Source organism: Aptenodytes patagonicus, chromosome 11, assembly GCF_965638725.1.
Source record: "Aptenodytes patagonicus chromosome 11, bAptPat1.pri.cur, whole genome shotgun sequence".
Taxonomy (NCBI): Eukaryota; Metazoa; Chordata; class Aves; order Sphenisciformes; family Spheniscidae; genus Aptenodytes; species Aptenodytes patagonicus.
The window spans coordinates 2,734,827-2,761,124 of record NC_134959.1 but is presented as its reverse complement, the minus strand read 5'-3'; the positions used below and the strand labels follow the sequence as shown (position 1 = coordinate 2,761,124).

Sequence of the window (26,298 nt, the reverse complement as noted above, 5' to 3'; positions counted from 1 at the left end):
CACATACTCTCTAAACATACACACCTAACAGCTACCTTCCTTCCCCAGACATGCTTACCATTGCAAGACACCTGCCTCTCTTGCACACCCATTTACTTCTGCAGGATGCCAGTTCAGTCTTGCGTCCTTACAGTGATGTGCACAGGGCTCTTGAGCTGCCAACTGGGCAACAATCAGCACATGTTGCCTCTAGTCCAGAAAAAACAAACACAATGAGTGGCTGGGCAGACGAAACAGGGTAAGGGCTGAACTGTTCTTACCCCTCCTCTTGATAGAGGCATGAATGGGTCTCTTCTATCCAGACACTACTGTAAGTAAAAACTCCAAATACCTCTGTCAAATTTGAATTAATTTGATCAACAGGCTCAACAGTTAATAAGGTAGGGACTGACAGAGCTGCCCAAGCAGCGTGATTCCATCACCTTTACTGAGGAAAGACAAGCAAGAAGCCCAAACAAGACTAAAGAAAAAGAACCACTCAGCAGATTCAAGACAATGCCCTTACTGCTTATATCAAGCATATGCCTATTTTAGGTGAATATGGTATAAACACAATTAAAACTGCTTATAGGAAATGTACATTAGAGTATTCTGTCACATGAACTCAAACAAGAGCCATGGGTAAATATATATACAGCATGACTTTCCACTGAAGCCAACTCACTGCAGCTCTTGGCCAAGGTGTAGACCTTTTAGTCTTCACGTAAAGTGCCTGTGAACCACAAAGGGCTGCCCTCGTGAAGGAATCTAGGCCATGAATTACAAACTTCAGTAAGAAGCACCTTTAAGTATTTGCACAAAAAGGTTATGACAATTATTGCATGAGTAGGTAGCTCAGAAGCCTACTTTTCATTCAGTTAGAAGGGTCCCCATGCTGCTCTCCCCTCCTCTCCCTTTGTATCTTGTCATAGCAATCCCAGATCTCTCCTGACAAGTCTTGTTACATGGAAAGGGAGGTAACAAGGATGATGAAGAAATAGTGACTCCAACCTCTAGAGAGTACAAAAGTTAACTTATGAACAGTTAACATAAATTTGCTACTTAACCTGGCCTCTGGCTTTGGGGACATAAAATGGGCTTCTATGCCTGCCTACAGAAGCACAGAGTACAACTGCAAAAATCAGTAAACTTGATATGAAATGCAATGGTTTTGAATTTTTTTTAAAAACTAAATTAAAAACCTCATAAATATTGTCTTTGTTGCAAAATTAAGCCTCCAACCTTATGGAACTCCAACTACAGAAGACCAAGCTGCATGGTTTATCCAACACACAGGCTTCAAGAAATTTCTTAATATACAATTTTCTAGCACAGGGGAAAATATGCAACATCAAAAGTTTGGTTTGTTTTTGTTGGGGTGTTTTTTTTTTTTTTTAAGTACACTAATCCTCGGATTTGATTGCTAGAATTAACTCTAAATACTTGATACTTATAAAACAACTAGTATATTAGAGACAGTAAGTCAGAATGCAATGCCTTGTGTGTGATCTAACAACCTACATTGTTGAAGTTTAGAAGCAGAGTTCTACTTCAGAGATAAAATGAAGACATATACAAACAGCTGAAAAATTATATACAGTTGGTAGAGGGAAGATTTTTCCTGAAGGATTAGCATAGCCCAAATATTTCTTTAAGCCCTACCCTAACAGTAGTTGACCCAATATTGTTGGAGATGATGTATTTACTTAAAAATAGAGTAATCCAGCTACACAACTGATGCAGAACAAGGCACTATAAAGTCTGGACCCTGAACCAAAAGGATTTCAGAGCTCTTTTCCTCCCCCTGTATTTTCTCCCTGCCTTCAATAGGCTGAACAACTGGTGTCTAACATTTCAGGAGGAAAAGACTGTTGACTGCCGTTAACTAAGAGAGCTCCTCCAGTCTAGTTTCTTGTGGAAAAAGGATGAGTCAAGGAAGTGGGAGACAAAAAAAAGGTGCAAGACCATACAAATACATTTTGCCAAGGAAAATAAATTGGGTAACAAAAATAGTGGTTAGAAGTTCTGGATAGCTTATACCACACATTTCTGCTGACTATTATAACGAAACAATTTAGATACCAAAGCTTCCTGCACGTAACAATCAGCTTAACCTACCTGCAACTCATATCCTACCTGAGGTCGACAGGATTACTGCAAACAAGGATATATTTTACATCCTAATATTAATCCAAAATTAAATCAATACATTTCTGAGACGCATGTTCTCTGAAGTTTGTTTTTCCTCATGTCCACAGACTGCAGCTCCTTTTGTCCAGTAAGTCATGTGCTATTCTATGTATTTATTCTAGCCTGGGACACTGTCAAGGCTTTGCAGGACCCTGTATATGGACTAATAGCATACCTTCAATTAAGCAAGAAGTTTTACTGTGCTCAGCAGGAGTACTAAATGGAGTGCAGATTGTAGAATAAAGCCTACTGCACCCATTTTACATCTAAAAGCTTTACTCCTCTCTGTCCACAGAAAGCAGTTTGTGCCTATCATTAGATGCATGTGTTGCAAGAATTGTGATTCAGCTTCACTATATAAGGATCATATTTCAACAGTTGCTTCATTTGAAATCAGACTGGCTTGACGACAATTTTGAGGTTTTGTGTGGCAACAGTGGAAAGGCAAGATAAATATACAGGAAACACCAAGAATAGGGGAATCTTTGCCACTTCGCAGAAAATGAGACTTGTTCAGTCGAGGAAACCATCTTCCAGGCTGCTTTATGGAGAAAAACAGTGGTAAGTGCCACCTGCAAAGCCTCATAGCAGTAATGAGCATCTTACAAATGCCAACACAGAACTTCCACTGCAGAAAATTTAAAACAGAGGCTGTGACAAATCAAAATTTTACTCAGTATTATGAGAAATTACAGTACGAAGACTGCACAGTCTTCGTACTGTAATGTTTTGCAATTTACATTGCCTTTATAATAAAGATTCTTTTGTTCTGCACTTCAACATCTGGTCTAATGTACTTTATTCCACTGTGCTTTCGGAAAATACGCTGTGGTCACTGACCATGTTTAACACATTGCTAAAATATGTCACATGTACAGAGTAGTACTTGCCTACAGTGCTATCCACCTAATGGCCAAATCGTTCTGCTTGGAACCTTACAGAAACAGTAATTAATAACATCTCTGGTGTACAGGAAATTCCCATCGCTTTTTTAAAAAATAAAAAATAAGCTGAATTTTTCATTCAGCTTTGATAACCGTAACTACTCTCTTTTGGGAATTGCCACACAAGGTCAGAACAACTCTACATCCATGGGCTTGTTACAAATTAGCTCTGTGAATAGGACTTCCCGTAGGTCAGATAGCTCCTTCTGGACTTTGGCATAACAACTGAATTTCCCTTAGCTACCAGCGCAGGATTGCCTGCAAAACAAAAGTTGCTAGCGAATATACTATTTTTAACCAGTGACCTTCTTTAACCACCTGGGTCACTTGCTACTAGGAAAGAGTTCTGAGGTGGTTCCCCAGGAAAACGTAGGGTAAAATCCTAAATTTAAGACGACCGTGCCTTTATCAGAATCCCTCCAAGTAAGTTTGCTGACTTTGTTGGCATTGTGCTGGGAAACACAAACCTGCCTATAGAAGGGACCGTCACTACATGGCTGCACTGTTGCTAAAGTATGTGCCTATCAGGCATGCATTTGCAAGCATGGAATCTCATCTTTGAAACCAGAACCAACATTTCTGACACTGACACCTTCTGCAGCTATATTTGCACTGGTTCAATTCTTGTAGTATTGCGGAAAAAAGCCCAGGGCAACACAAGAAAGTGTGGCACTCAACTCACCCAGTATGCAAAAAAATGCCCAACCTTCATTTGAATTTGATTTGTTTTGTTCGAATCAGTATTAAAGCCATAGTTAAAACCTGACTACATTCTAGAAACAATGGAAAAAAAGATCTAGCAACACATCCATCCTGGAATTTCAATTACATGTGTCACAAGAACCTCTCTGTATTTGCCTCTGCTCTCCTTGACCAGCGAGATCTGTCAATACCTTAAAACCTGTAAATGAGCCTGTCTGCAGCTTACAAGCACAACAATAGCCAGTCCCCAAGAACAGGGAAAGGCTCTGCTTCCTGAAGTTACCTCCAGTTAAAGTAGAAGAAACCTCCAGTTTCACATCTGTGAAAACAGGTTTGAACAATCCTAAATCATCCATCAAAAAATATGAGTAAAAAGCACTATTTATACTGCATGTTACAGCTATTAGACTTCAGAAGAGGTCCACATCCTTCTATGTCAATACCCATCCGTATTTTTTCTAAACTTGCATAGGCCAAATCTTTGAACTTTATTTTACAAAAGAAAAGCCCAGATAAAGCACAGATACCTGACACGCTTATGTCAGCAGGTACAGGATCTTCCTAGCGTCACAACTCTTTGCAGAAGTGTCCACCTGGTTTACCCTGCTTTAGCACCGATACATGCAGAAGGGGCTTTAGCTAAGACTGAAGGACCAGCACAGAAAAATTGGTGAATTTTGCTAAATATTGATAGGCATATCAAAATACTGATTTGCCCCCAGCTGGTCAGCACTCCCAACAACTTGGGCATTACAGCATGGATCCAGTACCCCAATGCCTGACAGTGTTCCTACAGTTAGCTGGGCCTCTGAGATAAAAGGAAAGGTTTATGGACTTCTCAGACTGGCACTCATTTTATAAATTCGTTTCCCAAGGCAGCAATATTCTGTGCAGATAGGATGGTGAAATTATTCAGAAGTTATGTATTTGACAAGTCTCTACAGGAAGCATGCGTGAATGTTTCCAGCTAACCACTTAATGCAAACACAAGCGCATACAGACTTCCACCACAGTTTGTTAAAGAGTATTCAGCAATATACTCCACTCTTCTCATCTCTCTCCCGTGCAGAAACTTGAAATATTTTATGCTAAAAGCTACTTTCAAAGTGTGGATTAGGGAAAAATACAGTCACTGATAGCTTTCAGGTCCAAGCCGACTACAAACCCATTCACTGTTCAACTATATACAGAGTATGTTATATTACTGACACTTCTACAAATCGGGATTAAAACCATTCACTGGATTAATACAAACTGTCTCTAATCCAACTAAGCACAACGGATACTGCACCTTCCGTGAGTTCTCTCATTTTTCTCCTGTTTCAGCTACAGCCTTTTTAACTGAGACACTTCCAGCTCCAGTACTTTGCCAAGAGAGGAATGACGAACTTAGGCAGCTCACTATTTCTGACCACAAGTGAGAAGAAATCCTGTCCTCTCAAGCTGTCTGAAACAAGACTCACTAGAAAATATCAACACAAGAATTACACAACTGGTCGAGCAACCTGTCCATCCCATATTCTCATGACTGACTTTCATGTGCTCTAGGTTAAAAATTTAGCAGAACCCGCTAACTTAAGAGATGTGTCTGTTTGCTACGAGAATTAAAAGTCTGTAAGTGCCAGCTCCAGGCTGGCAAATAATCTTCAGTTGTACTCCAACGTTAAGAGGCAGAACTCCCTACCAGACAGATCATCATATATCAAGGAGAACTCAACACAATCTTTGCTGCTGGTGAACCAGAAAGCAGAATAGCAGTTAGTAAGAAAACTGTATTTGTTCCACAACTCCTTTTACCAACTATCACTAAGGCAATCTATAAATTAAAAAGCTACATTCTCTGAAAACTAAGCAGGTATTCAATAAGAGAAAACAGATCAGAGGAAAACCTAATTAATTTTCCACAGTGTACCATGACTAATCTTGGCATATATGGTACTGGAATAGCAATCACTTGAGTACAAATGAAAACAGTGTTGAACCCTGTCCTATTTTTAATCAGATGAAAGCCACAAACCTAGCCATGCTTCTGCTTAGTGTTGCATTTTCTTCTACCCTGATAGCTTTTACAGCTGGAGAAATAGCTACTTACAGCACTATTCTGCTGTAAAAAATTATTGCTACTTACAGCTACTGGGATTATAGTTGAATATGTCACAGAAAAGGAGGTCTAGTGGAGGCAAGCTAGGAACATTTCCTTGGGACATTTAACCCTTTCCAATCTGTATCAGTTCCTCAGAGTGAAGATGTGCTTTGAAATTCTTGATCACCATTTACGTAGTATTAAACTACATTTACAAGGTTATACAGCAAGCCAGTTGCAGAGAAGGAAACAGAACTCTGAAGACCAATTCCAAACAAAAAAATTATACCGCCCATGACAATATTTTGAAGGCAACATTCTAGTGCTGCTGATGTGATGGTATGTTTCCCCTGCATTAGTTCTGCCACACAGAGCTATTTTTATTAATACCACGAAGAGTTCACAAAAGCTGTTCCACACAAATAGCAGCTCACAGTTCAAAAGATCTTCCTCACTTTACAATGCTTTTTGTATGCATTAAACAAAAATACTGTTAGTCACATTTTAACCTAGACATTTTAGTATTTGTAATCATAGCCTGGAGTGTGGAAATGGAATGCGTACTTATTAACTCAAATTTGCTAAGCCCAGTTTTTAGCCAGGTCAGCATGCAATATAGCATTACAAAAATAAGACTTATTTGGTAACAACATTCAGGGTGCATGTGTGTGCTGAGAAAGGTGCAAGCTCACCCTATCTTCCACTCCTCTTCCCTCAGTTTCTCACTTACACATTTTTGGGAACCAAGAGAGAGGTGGACGTGCCTAACTGCTGTTTTAAATGCCTTCTCTTCTCCCCAGTAAAGCAACGCTCATCACCATATGCGCCATCCAAGAAATAACCTGCTACTATAAGGATGAGAGATGGAGTGTCAGGGATATTCACTCTTTGAGAATATAGTATTTCATGAGAACTAAGCTGGTATTTCAACTCATAAGGAGCTTTCTTGCTTATTTCCCAACAGAAGAATAAGCATACTTGTCTCTCACTGACCATTTTTCACCGATATGCTAACACTTCCTACAAAAACCCTTCTATGACTTCCTTTGCTCAACCCAACCCAGAAGTAAAGAAGCAAAATTCCAGTCTCCAATCACAATTAAAATGATGCTAATCACCATCAAGAAATACGAGTTCGTTCCCCCATTGGAAGTATGCATGCGGAAAAGGACACACCTTTGGAGTGTTTCCCCGAAGGCCTCTTGGGTAATGACTCCTCGATGGAATGTGTTGATGTATGTAGTACATTTTCCAAACTGTTACTGACACTGTTGATGGGGGTCTCAGACCTTGGAGTGACCTGGGAAGAAAAAACAAAAATCCAATAAAATAAACTGAGGGAATGCGCAAACATCCCACCTTCCTCCGGAGTCAGCAGAACCACTTTGAAGGCAGTTAGGAGACGTTTGCTTCTTTTAAAACCAAGGGGTTACTATTGATATTCCACAAGTAACAGTTCAGGGAAGTTGTTTTAGTCAGCAGCTATTCACAAATCTAGATTATCTTGGCTAATCTGTAAAGCTACTTAAAGTATAATTCTTTTTTAAACAATAGTCACACAGCAGTCAATTGTAGAGATATTGCAAGACCCTTAACCTCTCCACACTGCAGTTCTTAACTTTTCAACAAGACGACTAGGGGAAAAGGGCTCTTGGAAAATACCAGTTTTATGTCACCTATCTACACAGATGCAGACTCAAGGCATTTCAAAGTATTTCCACACAGATTACAAGGAATGAATTCTAATTTAGCAAAAAACTAATTTTCTTGTCTTTGCCATTTAAAAGCCTGTATCATGATCATATTTCAATGAAAAATTACACACTAAAAATGCCCAAGCAGAAGGCTGCATCATCAAAACAGGCTTCATGGCCTAATACGTACCTTCTAAACTGCATTTAGCATAAGAAAACATATTTTCACCATTATTTAAAACTACAGAAACAAACATAAGTCATTAGAAAAAGCAGAATTGAACACTGCCCACTTCAGCTGCTGTCCACAAGAGCATTCACAATTATGCAGCAACACATAAACATCTATTACTTGTAGTATAACATTCAATGCCTGCCTCAGAAGCAAGGCAATTACTCTCTTGTTTTCTAGGTAATGAGAAGCAGAAGTGGATGAACAGTTACATTAGCAGTACTGAACACAAGGGTTTGAGTATCTTAAACAGGAAAGTGTGCTTTAAAGAACTAGTTAAGACTAACAAAAACACTCATACTAACTAATGCATTACTTGAATTTCAATTGCCACATTTTGAAGCAAGTGAAATCCTAGTATGGAGAACTGTAATTAGAATTTAACGGGGATTTTAGCCTTTCACAAATCACAGGAGAAAATGTACAACTCTACATACAAAAGAAGCTATCCTTTATTCATGGTGACTAATACCAGTGACTACAGGTCCCTGTAAGGAAAAAGGCTCACTCAGATCCTGATTCCTTGAGACAGTGCCAGGAGTTAGGACAATTTAGGCTCAAAACAATACTTTGCTCACCCTACCATTAGCCTTACATATTGACATCAATTGGAATACACAGTGCAAGTCAAAACCAGCACATCCCTACCACTATACAATTACCTATTGTAAGCTCCATTTTAAGACTGCTGTTTACAGATTTAGATGCAGTTTAAGGCAGTAGCACAAGTGAAAGACTTGGTATACTTGACATCCATAAAAAAGCTTATATGTGCAAAGAAATCAATCAAGAAAGACAGATGAGTGTCAGAAGAAAGCAGGATTACAAGTACCTGCTTTCCTTTTCAGCACTGTTAGTCTACTTTTTGATCAACAATGAAGTTTACTTGTATGCTTCTTCAGCACAGCTTTCCACCAGTAACAAAAACTTAGTATCAAGCTCTCACATCAGAAAGACCAGCCATTAAACTTTAAGCTTGGGGGGAGGGTGGGGAATAGTTTAAATCTCCTTGCCAAAGTCAGTCTTTACCAAAACTTAGCTCACACCGTCTCTTTCCTGGAGCTCATTAAACTCTCCCTCCAGTGGATTGCTGCTGAGAGGAAGTTCCAGCGGACTGAGCAATGACACCATCATCCTCCTGGCACTGGGAGAGTTCGGAAGAGCAACCAAGTAACAGAGCAAGCTGGAAAATTAGATTCAGGCAGGACTATGTTATCCTAAATAACCAGGTTCCAAATATTCAGAACCATCAGCAAATATAAACACTTACAGTACTTGAAACTGAGTAAGAACATAGCCACATGGTTTCAGAAAAATCTCTAAACAAGCAGTTTGTTACAATAGATTGCCTCCTATCTTGTATTCCCTTCTCTCCACTATCCTTACAATAAGCATTGCGTGCAGTTTACAATTTGCATTTTGTTTATACATAATCTCCAATTCTTTCCATAAAGATTTAATTTTTATATACTTGGTAAAGATTAATTTAGCCCATATGTCTTGACTGACTGAGCTCATATACTATCTGATTCAGTCGTACATCAAAGCAAAGCAGTTTCAAATTGGCCTAGAAAAATCACAAAGCTCTGATTAATTCCAAATGGAGTGCTTTGTTAGTGAGCTGAATGGTGTTATAACCAGTGAATCTGACTGCTTAAAGCTTTCATTCCAAATTTTAAATAGTTTTTTCCACTGACTTAAACATACCAATACTGCAAAGGTTTGGATTTGTTTAGGAGAAGTAAAATCATGAAGAGTGTTTTGCAAATCAAAGTTTTCCTTCCAAAATAGTAACAGCTTGCTTTTTTTTTTAATTTGAGGCCAAGCAAAACGGAGAAACAATAACCCATCAGCTATGAACTGCAGAAGACAGTGTCCTGGGAGGGTTGGGAGAAACACTGGCAAAAGCTTAACAGTAGATGCCCAGGAAGGACTTGTCCAAATTCAACTGTAGAAACTCAGTATCAGGTACACTCTGGAATGTTCACCATATCTGAACATTACTGCAATCCCTAGTTCGGGCTCAGCACAAACAACTACTAATAAGTAGTCACTAGATTCTGAATGAAGAACAAGGCATTCCAGTGAGATAGAGAGTCTGAGAACTGGTAAGCAAATTGCTTTGGACCTTTTAGGATCTGTAACATCTCTGAGGAAAGCCAAGATGCCATTAAAGAATAAGCATCTGCTGTTCAAGAACTGTTAAAGGCTTGTTTTCTAAAGCAGTAACAGTCCACAGTGACGGTGGATAAGTTGGCATCATGGAAACCAGAAATGTTCAGGCTATATATCCTAACAAACCACAGGAGTGACATTTTATAAATGCAGAAAAATTCACGAATCATTCAAGGTCTCAGAGGGCACAGCATCAGACACTTGAACAGAAGACTTTGGATTTTTCAACTTAAATTATTTGAGAACATCAGCAGAAACAGTCCACGAAGACTAATCAAATACAACAGCAACCTTAGAGTTAAAGCAATAGAAATATTCTTCACTCTACCTAATCTTTTCCTTAGCACAGCATTTTGTAGAGGGCCAGGGAGAAGGAAAGCCCTCTGTTGCATCTATCCATAGTTTCATTAGATTATTCATGAATTGTTTTAACATCAGAGTGGCCTGTAGGCTTATTCCATGACTGTAGAAGATGCACCACTCAAACGGGTGCAGAAGAGATTCTTAAACTATTTTCATTCAACTTTAATGTTGCGTCTAGTCCCTCCATAGCAAAGCATCTGGCTCACAGATGAACTTCTGATTTTCCAGATTAAAACCTAGCTTATCTCTCGAATTTCAAGTTGAAGTAGTAGCCATAACTAAAAATAACAAAGAAAATTCATCATTACTTAATGACTAGCTGAGGCTCAGCCCGAATTCTTCTGTGCCTCATTCTCCATAGTAATAAAGAGAGTATCAAAACTGGTATCAGCCACTGAAAAGCACATCCTTCCCAACGAGGGCTAGACAGAAGGATCACGGAATGCCACCCTGAAGCCCTCCACCCCCAGGAGTTAACCAGGAAGAGAAACAATTGCTTTGACTCAGGGATCGAGGACAAACATGTCAAGGTATCAGAAGTCATTGCTAGAATTTTAGCCATTATCACGTTTTTCCCTTTTCACCTGCCAGCAAACAGTAACATTTTTTTCCAGCAGCGTGCAGTGATTTTCTTTTCAGCATCAGAGATGTACTAATAGGCATAGATCTTCTTGGGACAGTAAAAAAAGTTCTAGAAAGCTCTCCAAAACCCTTGATCCATCAAAAAGCACACAGAAAAAAACCCAACAGACACACAACAAAATCACCGGCAGCAGTTACTTCAACAGGTGATGTTTCTCTTTCAGCCGCTGCTACCTAAAGTGGCTCAGCCACTATCCAAGACAGTGGAAGTCAATATGGAAAATGGTAGATCTGAGAAGCCAGATTCAGTAACTGTTAGCTTTGCTCCCCAGGGACAATGCCTAACATTTAATATAGCAAAATCTTTCATAAAAATAACAGGACTGATAGAAGTCAAACTTAATGCGGTAAGAATTTTACCAAAACAGCAATTATATGTTCCTTTCAAAAATAACTAAACAGAACACAGAAAACACATGGTTTAATAGTGAAGTATTTGCTGACTTAGTTTGAAGTGTAGCCAATACTAACAAATCAGCATAGCTTACTACCTAAAGTGTAACATGACTTATAATTTAAGGAAACAATGATATAGGATCTGAGGGAATAAAATACTGATTTCTATACTGGGAAAAGTGAACAAAATATAAAAGCAATGGGTCAATCAAGTGAGATACTAGGGCAGCAGCTAAAAGCCACACAAACACATTCTCCCATTGGTCACACAGGAAAACTTTTTGACATGATGTTCAGTTTTCCAGAAGTGGCCAATGATATACTGGGAAAGTCCCACAGATAAATGCTTCTGCCAATACTTGCTTTGGAAGTCTCCATGAAAAAAGGTTTTTCATAATCATAAACTGACCTCCATGTTTGAGGCTGATGCAGATAACATGGAAGAGTGCACTCAGGAATTGGAGTACTGAAGTCTGGGCAGAAAAAAAACCCAGTCAACTCCATTCACTCCTGCCAGTTTCATATTACTGAGTATTAACAGCAGCTTATTTTGACGTTAACACCAAGGTCTTTAACACAGTGCAATGCTGTTTGCAAAAATGCTCCAGCAGAAGCTTGATGGCAAGGATACAGCCCTTGCATGCTTAGGCAGATAAGCTGCTATTTCCCAATGCAGGGACATAACTCAGGTTCCCAAATAATTGGGAAAAAATGCACTGCTAACACTCGGATGTCAGTCTACCGATGCGTAAGTTCAGTAGGCTAAGTCCGAGCCAGAAACAAGAGCAACCGATGCAAGGACCTGAAACTCAATCTACTGAGACTACAAAACCAGGAAGAGCAAGACTGAGCAAACATCTTCCTCTTAGTAGCAACAAGCCATTAGTCTGCCCAGCTGCTTGTGAAACCATAGCCTCAGGCACCAGTTCTGCATTTACTTACATATGCGAATACCTGACTGTTCTCCCACTAGAAGAACAAAATTAAAAACAACTTCTTTTGAAGATTTGGGCTCTTCCACGAGGATGTTTAAGAAACTCAAACACATCCAACTTTTCACATACCTAGTGAAGTCCTCAACACTGCTCCACACGTAGATTTACACGTGTTTAGCTGCTTTGTTGGACTGGGACATGAATGCAACTGAAAGTGTTTGGTTTGTGCTAGAAATTCATGCAGTTCCAACAGCCAGGGTCTACCAAAAAAAAAGAAGAGGTAAACACCAGGTGCAATCAAGTCAGGTGTGTCCATGCTTCTCAACAGCTACAAAAGGTCCCACACCTATTCTCATAGGAAGTTGGTAAAAAGGTATCAATCTTTAAACACAAAGGGTGAAGAGGCAATTCACAGTGAAATGGGATAATAGATCAGATGCTTTTGTCCTGTGAGACTATTACTAGAATGAAATGAGGCATGCAGTACTTAAATGCTATGGGACAATCACACCTGCTACAAGGGTCCATTATAAATTTAGTAGAGCAGATGGACCAAAACAGTCTGGGTTGTATTTTATAGACTAAGTAATTTCCACTAAAAATCCTTTGCTTAAAGAATTGGGAGTACTTTGTTAATACTAGGAACATAAATCTACCATAGAGTAACTGGACTTTAATGATATTGCACTGTATGTTTGTCATTCGAGACAGGCAAAAGAAGCATTTGAAAACACCTGGCAGCTCTATTTTGTGCAAAGATGTGCACTCGCCCCGTAAGCCAAACAAGTGAAGGTGCACTCTGCAAAGAAGTTTCAGAATTCTTTAATATTAGCTAATGCAATGTTTTCTGCCGCCACTACAGTCTCCAACAGTTAACCATATGAGCTTGCTAAAGAGGCAGAATATGTGGGATTGCCCGCTGAAAAGGTACACTGAGTTAAAGTTTGAACTCTAAAGGGAAAAACTCTCTATAAAAGGCAACAGAAAAAACAAGTTTTAATACAAATAAGCTACAAAACAGCCTGTTTCATCTACCTGATCTTCCATGACTTACTATAGCTTACTGGACAGGCTGCAACGGCAACCAGTTCACTCACACTGTGCTAATTCAAGGCACTTTAATTCTAGACTTCTGGTGCAGCAGGCATATTTCAAAAAAAAAGACAGATGACAAGATAGATATTTTATTTTTCCTTCAAAACAAAAAAAATCAGATCTGAATTTTACAAGCCAATCATTAAAAACACCTGAATATCAAAACAGGTAAGTGCTTATAACCAGACCTTGAAAGAGATACTACTGGTCTATATCCCAGCACTGATGTACAAGTATGTCCCCATTTCTTCACCAGAATGCTACCAAAAGCTAAAAGCATAGCCACCAGAAGGGAAGATTACCTTGAACCTCCCAAGAGAATTCAAAGTGTAGCATGGTCCTGTCTGCTATATACAATTTAAAACATTAATATTATGTTGACTTTAGAGCTACCATACTTACGCTGCCAGCATACGGGTGGGAAATTGCCGCCACGGGGCCAGTACATACATTTGGGAGGTAAAAGGATAGTCAAAGAAGCAATTCTAAAATCTGCCAAAGTATAATCCAAGCAACGATACCATAAGCCTTTCCCTGGTAGAACGGTTCATTGCCACTCCAGTCTCTTCTGCAACACTTCGCATATTAACAAGGTTGGCAGAAGTTATGTGACAAGTCACAAATTCACTGAATTGTATTTCTCCCTCCTACCCCCTCCTCAATATCCACTTAAGTAATGGCTTGAGTGTAATAAAACTACTTATGGTGGAAAAAAGAAGACACTGGAGAAGAGTTCATAATATGCATGAAAAATGTTCACTTTCACTATTTATCATCATGACTTGGCAAGACTTTAATTAAAATTAAGATCTTACTCTTAAGCAATTGATCTTATTACTTCTGGATCATTTCAGCTATTTACAAAAGCCCTGAAACCCTATACTGGCCAGAACACCTCTTAAAAAGTTTATCACTTCCAATACTTGTTATTGGATAATCACACCAACGGGACCAAAGGAAAAATTTATTTTAGCATGAGGCAAGAGTAAGGAATTTAGATGTTTGCTCATTACAAAACCCATGCAAAGAAACACTAATCTGGACCATATCAACATCTCTTTGCTAGATTTAATACCCATTTCAAATCTAAATAGGGAACAACTTCAATTCAACTTGCTTCAATTCTTTTGCCAAAGAGTAAAGTCAAATTCTAGTTTAAGCATGACAGTGGTTCTCATTTCTACAGATGAATTAGATCTAGCATTTCTATAATAAGATTCTGTGTCTTCACAGAAACTCTTATCTATATTCTTGGGAATAACATGCCTATATTTGCCTTTTTTTTTTTAGGAGAAAAAGCACTCAAAAACAAGTAGTAAAATGGACACTGCAGTATTTGAATATAGAAGATGACTATACGTGTCCCTTTACCAGAGCACACTTAAGAGTATCACAGGTACTGCAGCACTGAGAAGTCCATAGAAGAATCAGAGCCCTACCCTGCTAGAAAGAGGCACTGCTGTATCTAATATCCAGCTAAAAGATGACAGGATCTAATATCCAGCTAAAAGATGACAGGATCTCAGTTTTAGCAATTCAAACATTTAAAAAAAAAAAGGCTAAACCAAATGGTTAAATACTCCCAAACAAGGATGCTGTTCAGTACCTTTGAAGTTAGACACTGGAATGCTTGTTAGGTGTGGTTAACTACTGCTGGCTCTGCTTTTCCAAGCAGGATCTGCATACAGCTTGTACACTGATTCAATTAAAACAGTTTCAAGTTTGGTACAGTTCAAAATGTCCAACACCTTACAATAGCCATTTTTATTCCAGAAGAGATGAGGCCTACTTCAATGTTGCTTAACTGACAACTAACAGTTATGAGGTAATTAGTAGAAAAAAAAAGAGTAAATTAAAAAAGTGAAGTGGAACGCACTCTTAAAACAAAAACTTCATTCAGCCTGCACAAAAAGTGGGAAAACAGTTCATGGAAAAAACATCATTATTAGCTCAACACAAATTTTTTGGCTGCTCTGTCCCTGATGTTTGGATGTACAGTCCGTTTCCCAAGCAAACTAATTTAGGTTCTTAAATTCAAATTCATCACATAACGTATGATTAGGCAAAGTGAATTTGGTGGTAATTAATACTGTTACTACATGAGACTGTTGTCTTCCAAGGATTCCTTTATATGTTAAGCTCATGTCTGAAAATATTGCAGGTTTGAGACAACCATTTTATCAGAGTTGCAAAAACTTTCAAAGAAGAGTATCAGTAAGAAATGAGCCAGAACTGGAAGCCTCACATTTCTTAACTGGAACATCAAGAGGCATGTGTAATCTGTGTTGCCTCAAGTACCCAGAATACTAAAAGGACATGCAAAGATTGGCACATGTCACCAGCTGGAAGCTACAAGACCTGCCCCTACAGCTCCAGAGGTTAGTTTCATGTGTTTTTGAAAATGAGATCATTCCTGAGATAGCAACTACTGATACCAGTGAGTAAACACCTCTAATCCTAGCTCACAACTGCTATTAATGTAGTAATCTACTAAAGCTATGAAATACCTTCAGTGGGTTAGGAGGCTAAAAATTAGTTTTTTCATGATTTCTTCTATCCTGCAAAGCTAGCATAAAAGCCATAAAGGCAGCTGACAGATCACTTAATAGCTAGATTGCTTGCTCTGTGAAGACTTAAGGACTCAGTTTCAATCCAAGAAGTAACAGTTTTTTCCAACTCATCATTCCGCAGATGAAAAAAAAAAATCTCTGAACATTTCTGAAGATAGCATATGTAACTTCAATCACGTGTAGCAAACAGTGCAGAAAGGTGAAGGCATTTGAAATGGACCCCTCAGAACATCAGCTCTACACAGCTCCCAGTACATAGTCTTTAGTTATTTCTAAGTTTTAGATGAGCCTATGGAATTAGCATGGGTGAAAAATAGCATCTTATGCTATAAACTTGAAATAGCCATTGGTGCAGTATTTGGAAGCTGACTAGGCAAGAGCCCTTTTTCCCATTCACAAGACATCAACCTGAAACAGCCACATAACTACAGTGTCACTGACTTATTTCCTTTCAGCTGCGAACTGTAAGTCAGACTTACTATTTACGACGCTGCTTCTGCAGCTGAAGCCACAACCAGATCATCGCACTAACTGCACTGAAGAGCTCTTGTCAGTCAGCTAGCGGAGCAAGCTCTAAGTGGCCAAAGCATTATCTTATTTCCCTGTTTTTACAGAACGATCTCAATGAGTAGATGAAACCACTCCAAGAAATACAAGGTGACAGATTCGTGATAACTTCTCTAGTTCTGGAAGTTATGTCCTCAGTGTTACTAACGCATGTAGACTTCTTGAGAGAAAAAGTTAGCCCATGCAGAGATTCATATTCTTACATCCAGATGAGTGCCAGTATCCAAGCAGGTCCTGGTATGTCATTAACTACAAGACAAGCCTAAGGGGTTCTGTAAAGACAGCATCAGTACAGCCTCAAAACAACCAAGAATGAATAAAAACATTAAGTTTTCACCTGTAGCTAAAAAAGATGTTCGTTGTCACAAGTTGATCACAACAGAAGTCTGAATGGGTGGTGCAAGATGTTGGGAAGCAGTTTTGAGACATTTCTCCCTTCTCTGTGGGTCACAAATTCAGCAGTGGCAATTTGCCTATCAAAGCACCCGGATGCCTACATGCACAGCAGGAGACATTTGGCTGCTGGTTTTCATGTGCCCTGATGCTTCCAGCTCCGCCTCCTCTACAAAGAGAGCAGCAGTTCGCAGCTCTAAGCACTACACACCAGCACAGAAATGAGCCTTCAGACGCTATGCTCCAAGTGCTGGCCAGAAAACCATTCTACCTCCTTTGTGGCAAAGGTATAAAAGACAGCTGAATAGGCATCTTAAGGTACAAAACCGGCCTGAAAACTCAGTTGCATCATTTCCAGTTAAAAATAAGCCCATTCTGGTTAATCCCAGGAACAAAAGTTTTTAAAGACCTGATTCTTTGGATACATGCCTGGGCTTCATTTGAAGACAATTTGCACTCTTTCAGTATTTAAAAACTATACAACCACCTTAGATTTTATGCCTACAAGCAAAAAGTTTGAAGAATCCACAACTCCAGTCCTGTAAACGCTGGCACCACTCAAAACCAGAAGAAAATACAAGGGGCAGAAGTGATCATCTTTACAGAGACTAAAGCAATAGTCGCTATAGAGAAGGCAGTGTTCTCCCTACTTAGGGCAAGGAAACTTAAATGTTCATTTTGTACTATCAAGTAAAAACCATGAATCTAATAATTAGTGACCTACTTAAAGCCAGCCACAGCCACCTTTTCCTGTAAAGTTAAGATTCATATAATCCCAAGAATAATCTCAAAAAGCACAAATTAAAGCAAAAATATATGGGCAGCTGTTTTGAGCCTCCTTGTAGTCAGCAACTGCAGCAGACAGTAAAAGACAACAGCAAGAAGCAGTGGTTTGCATCACTAACCAACTTTAAATGTGTTCACCTACCCCAAAGCAACTTGAAGAATCATGAAATGATTACAATAATTCTGTATCAACTGTTCAAACTTTTCACTGTTATACACAATTTATTTTTGAGAGATTTCACTGTAAGATGTGAAAGAGAAAGGAGGTGGAAAAAGGATTGCAAGCTCCAATCCTCTGGAAAAGAGTTGTACCTACTATCAAGTTGGGTCATATTTTAATAAGACTGACTAAGCAGAAGGAGCACATTTCCATTTGTTTCTGCAAAGAGAACAAAGAGCACTGTTCAACTTTTTTGTTGCATCTCCCTGAATAAACAAGTTCAACATAAGTCATCAGGAATTGTAACGGACCTCTAGTTTACAGAAAAACAGGTAGTCACACAAGTGTTAGTCCCTATTCCCACACTCAGCACAAGGGAAACGCTGAAGGATAACTAGCCCTGTTCACAAAGAGCTCCCTATTTGCATGCCGTTACACATCCGCTCCATTCCAGCTTCCAAAAGTTTCTCAGGACCTCAAGTGGTGACCACTTCTCCAGCCCATTTTCTAAGGATGAGCCCAAAGAGGTTTGCGCTTCAGAATTTAGGAGCAGCATTCATATAATTTAACACACAGTGTTGACGTCAAGTACCAGCTTAGCGTAGCTCAAGCTGTAGTAAAGCAAGAGTGATGAGAAAGTGCTGGCTCCGGGGAAGAAATCCTCCTCCAATTCTGAAGAGGACGAAGAGCGCAGGACTCTTGGCAGGCAGCAGCCCAGTGCAGCTCACTTTCTCTTGACATCGGCATAGTTTTTTTTCTAGGTGATGTTACAACACAAGTATTGTCACAACATAACTTGGTAACATCACAAGACCTAAGTCCACAGTGTTGGAATTTATTTGTGCATATTTAAACAGTGCTGAATGGAGAAAGACATTGTTTTTTCCACTTGCTTCATCCAACTCCTGTTTTAAGCCAACTGCTTACTCTAAAAGTAGGAAAATTACCCAGCTATCAACATCAAAAAAATTTCACAATCTTAAAAAAGGAAATCTGCATCTGTTCAAACAAAATGCATATTCCAGAGACTGTGAAAGCAAAGTCACCTTTTTTGTTCCCTCTCAACTATTCTGTACTTAGTGACCAGTATTCTTCAATGCCAATTTCTTAAAAAAAAAACCCATGTATTTTTAAAGAGACAACGCTTCAATGAGTTCAGAAGAAAAAAAAACAACCAATAATCAGATGACTGTCCTGTATGCCTTATTGCTGGCACAAAAAATGGTAGGATGGATTCTCCGTCCATCTTAGATTGACATAAACAGTGCCGGATTTTTTCAGCTACATAAATCGTGCACTATTTGTGAAGCTTTGAAAGCATACTCTAAAAAATGTTCCTGCCTGCATAATTTCATCTTTTTTTGCTCATCTTATTTTGGGAAAACTTGTATATGATTTACAGTCTTTCCTTTCAAACCTAGGGTCCATGCATCTTTTGAATAAGGGAAGTTCCAAGTAGTTAAGTATCTGAAAGGAAGCTTTTTCTGGTTTTAATTATACCCTTCTACATTCTGTGTGAAATATTCTTTCCATCTATATTTTATTCACGTAGAGGTTTAAACTGAATAAAGAGGCATTCCCATACCCTGTCCTTTCCCCTTAAAACAAAATGTCAGGAACAAGCACTGTTTAAAGACATAGGAAGGAAAGATTAAGAGAAATATAAAGTTTATTAATACTCATCTAAATTTTACAGTTAAAGTAGCGGTATTCAAAGAAACACAAAATTGGAAGGAAATTTGTATCCAGGGGAAGACCGAGCACACATTTCTGTCTCGGTCTGAAATTCAATGCTCAACTTAATGGAATCTGTACTGAGCCCTCAGAAACAGCTTTATTTAGGATACTACTCCAATATAGTGATTTTCATAGCCTTTAGGTATACACCAGCTTTCCCAATAGAAGGGTAACAGTTATTTGCTGACTGAGTCCTACATCCTCAAAAGCTACAGCCTGTTAACTGATCACATGCACCCACTTAGCTGGTACTTAGTTTGAACTTTAAAGCAGGTTAAATTCAGTCAAGAATACAGCTTGACTCCCTAATTTGTAGCAGGCTAAGAGCACTTAAGCAGTCAGTAACATACCTAATCTCTAACAGCACGTCTTAAAATGTTACTGTCTAGCTTCATTGCTGGCAATTGAATGAAAAAACAGCAAGTTAATGACAGTGAACCACTGACACCAGGATCAATACCTGAGAGATTCAGGGTGACAGGCAACCACAGCATTTCTTTAAGTTTAGTATCAGAAACTCAAAATGTTTGCCATCACGTTCGTCTAAACAAAACCCAGACTCACCTAGCTGCCTTTGCCACTGGACAGCTACTTCCAAAGCTGATCCTCCTTTCCAACTTCTTCCAGGGAAACTTTTAAACAGATGCTTGTTCCCGAATCTAGAGATACTACATGTTTGTTTCCCCTGCTAAATCACTGGTCTTCCATGCAACTGGCAGGACTGTCCCCTCAGCAGACGTATTGCCAGAAGCAATCAGTTAAGGTTTATACTGCTGCCTGTTGATCAGCTTGTGAACCCCTTCGCATTTAAATGTCACGAGCCCATAAAAACTCCATGCGTCCCCTCTTTTTGCCCTCAGTTGACCATCCCCATCATCAACCAAGCAAGTGATCCCTGCCAATCTCTTAGGCTGCCATTTATCACTAGAGTGCCGGTACTAAAAGAAAGGTTTAAAATCAGAGCTGAAGACACACCCCAGTGCCCTGAGCAGTGCCATTATGGTGTGCAAAAGCAGGATACCCACCTTATGGCAGCCAGGATAGGTTGCCATGGTGTTGAGGGTAGAGGTGCTGGGATTCTTGCTGGTGCTGGCCATGATGTTCTGGATCTGGGTGAGCTCTTGCCTCAGCACCTGTTTCTGGTGGAAGCTGAAAGCAGGGTGGTTGGATGCCATCGTGAAGAGCAACAGGAACTCATCCCCTGTGCGGCCCTCATTGAGTTGTAGCCCGTAGTTGTTGATGACCGAATCGATGTGGGTGAGGGTACGGAAGAGGACCCCGGCCGCCTCTCGGTGGGCAGACCCGAGCAGGGCGAGAGAGACCAAAAGTTTGCTGCGTACCACCTCGTCCGTCAGGTTGGTGAGGCTCCCCAGGTCGGCGGGGTTGTTGGCCTTGATTTCGGAGTCGCGCAGGGAGTGGTAGTCCTTGCGGGCCAGGTCCTCCAGGCAGGCGCCCAGGAAGCGCAGCTCCAGCGGGATGCAGAGGTCCAGGAGGCCGCAGAGGAACTCCACGCGCTGCGGGGAGGGCAGCTCGGAGAACCAGCGGTACACGCCGTCCCGCTGCAGCCGCGGGCACCGCTTCTCCACCATGGTGCTTCGCCTACCCCCGGCCCGGAGGGAGCACACCCTGGTGGGGGCGGCGGCGGCGAGGGCGGGCGGCAGTGCCCCGAGGGGGGCCCGCAAGGCCGGCGCCCCGACGCCCCCCAAGCGGCCCCCTCCGCGCTCCCGCCCCCCCGGCAAACCCGCCCCCCGGGGGGCGAGGGGGCCCGGCGGCGAGGAGCGCGGGGGGCAGCCCCCGGCGGCGGGCAGGGCCGGGCCGGGCCCCCCCGAGGGCGGCCGCCGGCGGCGCCGGGGGAGCAGGCCCGAGCGCTGAGGCGCGGCCTGGCCGCGGGGTCCCCGCCCGGCAGGGCCCGGCGGCCCCGAGCAGGCCTCTGCGTTCCCGCGTCCTCCCTCACGGGGCGGCTCCTTCTCTCAGCCGGGCGCCGGCTGCCTCCATCCTCCGCGCAAGCCCGTCCCGCCGCGCTGGGCCCCGCCGCCGCCGCCGGAGCCGCCCCGCCGCCGCCGCCACAACCGCGGGAAATAATCCCTCGCTGGAAGGCAGCGAGCGGGCGGAGGGGGACGGGGCCGCGGCGGAGGGATCCCGCGGTGAGAAGTCCCAGCCGGGAGCGGAGCGGAGCGGGGGGGAGAGGGAGAGAGAGGGAGAGAGAGAGGAAGGAGCGATGAAGCGCCTTCACTCCCGGCCTGACCCCGCGGCGGGCCCCACCCACCGCCCTGCCGATTGGTCGAGCCGTCTACTCGCACCTGGGGATTGGCTGCTAGCACGCTCCCCCCCACCCCCTTCCTCGCGTACAGCAGCGGGGTCTAGGGGGCTTGTCAATCGCCAGCTTTTAGCCCCCCTTAATCCCTCCCCTGGCGCTGATTGGTCGAAAGGACCCTTAAATAGGAGAGGGGCGGGAACAACCTCCTTTTGTGTGCGGCCGTCTGTTGGCGGCGGGGCTGGGGCGGGGGGAGCCGCTGTTGGGTGGTCTCGGTGCTGCCGCCGCCTGTGGGGGCCAGGTCTAAGGCAGTGACACCCCCCCACACACACACACACACCCCCCTCAGGCTGCTCCAGGCTGACCCCGCAGAGGAGCTGTGGTGGCTGATGTGGGCCTGGGGCTCCCGTCCCCATCACCCCCCCCCCCCCCTCCGCTCAGGGCAGGGGTTGTCCCTGCGGCCTGGCCAGGGTCAGCCTGGAGAGGCACCTCACGGCGTTATCCTGACTGGCTTTAAGTCACGTTCGACCAGCTTCGCGCTCTCCTTCGTGGTAGGCGCATTTGCAGTCTGTCCACCGATTCAAAGAGCGCTACCCATGCTCTTTGCTGCCTCCGGCGTGCGACGTGCCTTTTCCCTGACGTTCCTGTCAAAAGCATCTTCATTTCAGCCACGAGGAGCCTTACGGAGCAGAAGGGGGAATGGCTGCGATGCCCTCTTCCCTTAGCTATTGTTTTAGGATGGCAAAGAGCCTCGAGGATGGAGCAGAGGGGTGCAGTGCGGCATGAACTCCTGCCGCGTGTGTGATGCCAAAATCCTGATAAAGCTTTTGGCACCAGCGTTTGCCGGAGCAGTCTCACCAAACCAAGCCGCGCTCTGCAGTCCAGGCCAGTTTGGCAGTTGACTTCAGATTGTCTTTAAACACAGTGTGGAAACAAAAGAGACACTAAAGGCCTCTTAAAATGGTAATTTCCCCCCCTCCATTCCCACTCTCCATTCTAAACCGGGATTCTGGCTGACAGCAATGTAGCGATGCACATTTTGAAGCAGCTTTATCGTCTTCAGATTTACAACCAAGAGGCGGACACATCATTGCTTTTTTTCATGATGTTTTTCCATGGGACTCGGCTGTATGTCTGTTGTAGCCCAGTAGCCAGACTGCGCATCAGCTGGATAAACGGTACAGGTGGAGATCTTTAAGTGGAGCAGGCCAGGAATAACATTTTTAAATGCAGCCCCAGGCAGGCAAAGGATGATTCCAGACTTGATTTTTATATGATGGTAATCTTCTTGGAAGATGGACTGTGCCTCTTATTTTAGCAAGTGCAATATTGCTGCAACGCAGATAAACGAAAGAGCTAACGTTGATGTTTTTATAAGCACAACTGCATTTTGTCTTGAGTTGATCTTTGCGGGATGCACACGATGCCCAAATGCGGCCTGCTTTCTGTCACATGAGTTGTGTGAACACTTGTGTTGGTCTCGTATAAGAGAAAAAGGCTTATTCCTTTGGGTGATGGTTTATTGGAAATTTCATTATACACCTTGCTAAGACGAACTGCTGCACCACAAAAATTCCAAATGCTGGTAGTTTATCCTTTTTTATTTCCCTGTGGAATATCGTAGACTATCAACTGCATTTATTGAAGTCCTACTGAAATGCAAGAGTAAGCAGTCGAAGGACGCTTACTGGGGTTGCATAATGTCATATAGTGTAAAGCTGCACAACTCTCCTCCTGTATTGCAGACCTCTGCTGTGAGAGGGTCCTTGAAAACCTCATGGCCTCTCCGTGTCCTTTCCTTGCAGCGATCCGTCACTGAGTGCAAACCATATGCGCTTCCTTTTCCTGCCGTGCCCAGTATTGTCCATCGGAGGAAGGGATATGCAGAAAACGGAGGAAGTGCTCTCAGTCCCTTGGGAAAAGTTTGCACTGAACTGCAGCACGGGCCAGGCAGTAGGCATAAGGACGCCGAGTTCTTTGGTGGCCTTTCTGCTTATATTGGTTTCTTTAGCCCGGCATTAATCCATCCTGAAAGCACTACGCTGTGCTCAAAGTCAGGTATCTGATGATTGCTTGGCCTGTACCAAGCTGAAGGTTTAAACTTGTCTGCGTGGGAACCGGGTCTAAGCCTGAGCCCAAATGAAAGTTTTGAATGAGAATTTTGCTGCTAAAAAGTGAGTCTGTGGTTTACGGCCAGAGCAGAAATTGTTTGTCTTCAGTGCCAGACAGTAAGACAAACTCTAATCTGAAGTGTGGTGTATATGAACTGGGAGCCTTTTCTCTGATTAGAAGTGGCTTTGGGTGAAGCCCGAGGAAACCAAAAGGAGCATGACATATAATTCTGTCACAAGCCACCAAGAATTCCTGGCTAGCCAGCGGGCAAAGCAAAGAACTGCCCTCAGCAAGATAAATCAACTTTGTAAGAGCTCGTGTTACCACTTGCTCAAGACAGCGGGTTGTGAGTGAAGGTCGTTCTGGGGTGCCTGTACAGCCATGTTCCCCGTAAGAGCACAGCCCTCGGGACACCAAAACTGCCTCCTTGTTTCATCCCCAGATCATCCTATTTCCTGCATCTTCTCCCTGTAAATTCTCCTTGTGCGTGTTTGAGACGAACAGCTGGGGAAGATTTCTTGTCGGAGTAATCAGTAAACAATAACTGAGAGTGCAGTTATTTTCCTCTTTTTGTATTTTCAGAACATGCAGAGGCCGTCACTGAATGTCTCAGTCAGGAGAGGGTCATTTCTTCAACACTGGACACATCTACTTTAGTTCTCACCTGCTGTCTTGAGGGTCTGAATTCTTGTACTTTGATTTCCTTGATCCTGTTTAACCAAGGAGCCTGGCTGAAGTGCTTCTTTTCCTTTAAATAGCATGTCAGAGCAAACATAGCCAAATCCACCAAGATAATTTCTTCTCTATGTGAGTTTGACTCAATGCAACATAGAATGTCCAAAAGCGTATAAAAATTAACTGAAGTAATTCAGTGTGAGGTGGGTAACTGAGTCCTGTGTGAAAGGAGCTATTTCACTTTTTTTATCCATCCACCACAGAGTCAACAGGAGATGAGAACCTCTACCATTGAAACGAGAGGGGAAGCTTTATTTAGGAGGCTGCTGGTTAAAAGGCCAGTTGAGTTACCCAGATCTAGCTCGTGTCCAGTGCTCCCAGCACACAGGACTCCTCCACAGGGCCCTTTTCAGAGCTTTTGTCTGTCACCTTTTAAAAGTTCTCCAGTTCCTTTAGGAGGCTGTTCAACGCTTGTCATTAAATGGGCAGAAGTTTTTGCATGTTTGGCATTTTTAGACCTCCTAAATGTGGCTTAAATCTTGGCACTTCTGCCAGAAATTAAACCTGAAAATTCTAAGTGTTCTCCCAAAATGACTTGCAAAGCCGTCGATGAACTTGCTGCTATCTTGGTCTCGCTAGGTATGAGTTAGCTGTGATGGGCATCCTTCCCTCACGTGGGTTCCACCCAAAGCCAGCTCTCCTCCCGTTTTGGGATTGGATGCTGTCCCAGGACAATATGCTGAGAGAAAACATACTTCTGTATATCGATGTACCTAAAACCTGACAGACCAACTCTGTGTTGCTTTGAGTGGGACCTCTGTGGACTTTCACCTTGGAGCTGCTGGCCCCTTTTGCGGTACTCAGCACTACCTCCTTGCATTTCCTCTGCTCTGTCCCACCTCTCACAAAGTTTCCGCTGCTGATCGTCCCCTGCCTCTCCCCACGTGCCCTTCCTGGCTGCCCTCTTCCAAAACCTTGCTCCCCATTGCCAAATAAAACTGCCCATTCTGACCTGCCCGACGTCTGCCTCTCCCATTCCCCTTCCCCGCTCAGCCTCAGTGAAGTCTTTTGATCCTGCAACTCGACTCCCCCGTCTCCTTTCCTGCTGGGATGCAGTGAGTGACAGGAGCAATAGCACTGCGTGCCGTCTGCGCCGTTATACGGAAGGGAAAGATAAATATTGCTATTGCGTGTTCACTCAACTACTTCTGTGCACACGGGTTATTTCCTGTAAGGTTTCTCGCAGATGCTGGAATTGGAGCTCTTGGTTTTGAAAAAACAAACAAACCCCAGCTTTGAAGCACATAGAAAAATATCACGTGGGCTTTGGGAAAAGGCAAAAAAAAAAAAAAAAAAAAAGCAGCCAGATGTCGGGCCTGCAGCATCCCTTGCAGTATGCCTTTCAAATAATAACCCGAATGCGTTTGGTTTGGAGAGGGGTGGTGGAAGGTGGCCTTGCTGTGACAGCAGCAAAAGCAGGATGGATTAAAGGCTGGCAGCGATGTGTTGGGGATGTGCGTGTGTGAGGACGCGTGTGTGTGCGAGTGTCACTGCCCTCTGCCGATAGACTCTGGCAGGCACACACGTGTCTTTAGGGATTTTTCAGGGTTTTTT

The 26,298-nt window shown here is 42.5% G+C and overlaps 1 protein-coding gene across 1 annotated transcript in view; it reads right to left on the bottom strand.

Annotated features, from left to right (window-relative positions):
- The window catches only part of ZCCHC14 (zinc finger CCHC-type containing 14), a 55,299-nt gene extending 34,007 nt beyond the window's left edge, over nt 1-21,292 (bottom strand). Inside the window, exons 1-2 of the mRNA XM_076348970.1 lie at nt 20,669-21,292; nt 7,075-7,198 (exon numbers count right to left, since the gene is read on the bottom strand). Coding sequence (XP_076205085.1) covers nt 7,075-7,198; nt 20,669-21,232 — 688 coding nt within the window. The 5' untranslated portion in view covers nt 21,233-21,292. The remainder of the gene's footprint in view (nt 1-7,074; nt 7,199-20,668) is intronic.
- Nucleotides 21,293-26,298: the final 5,006 nt, after the last annotated feature.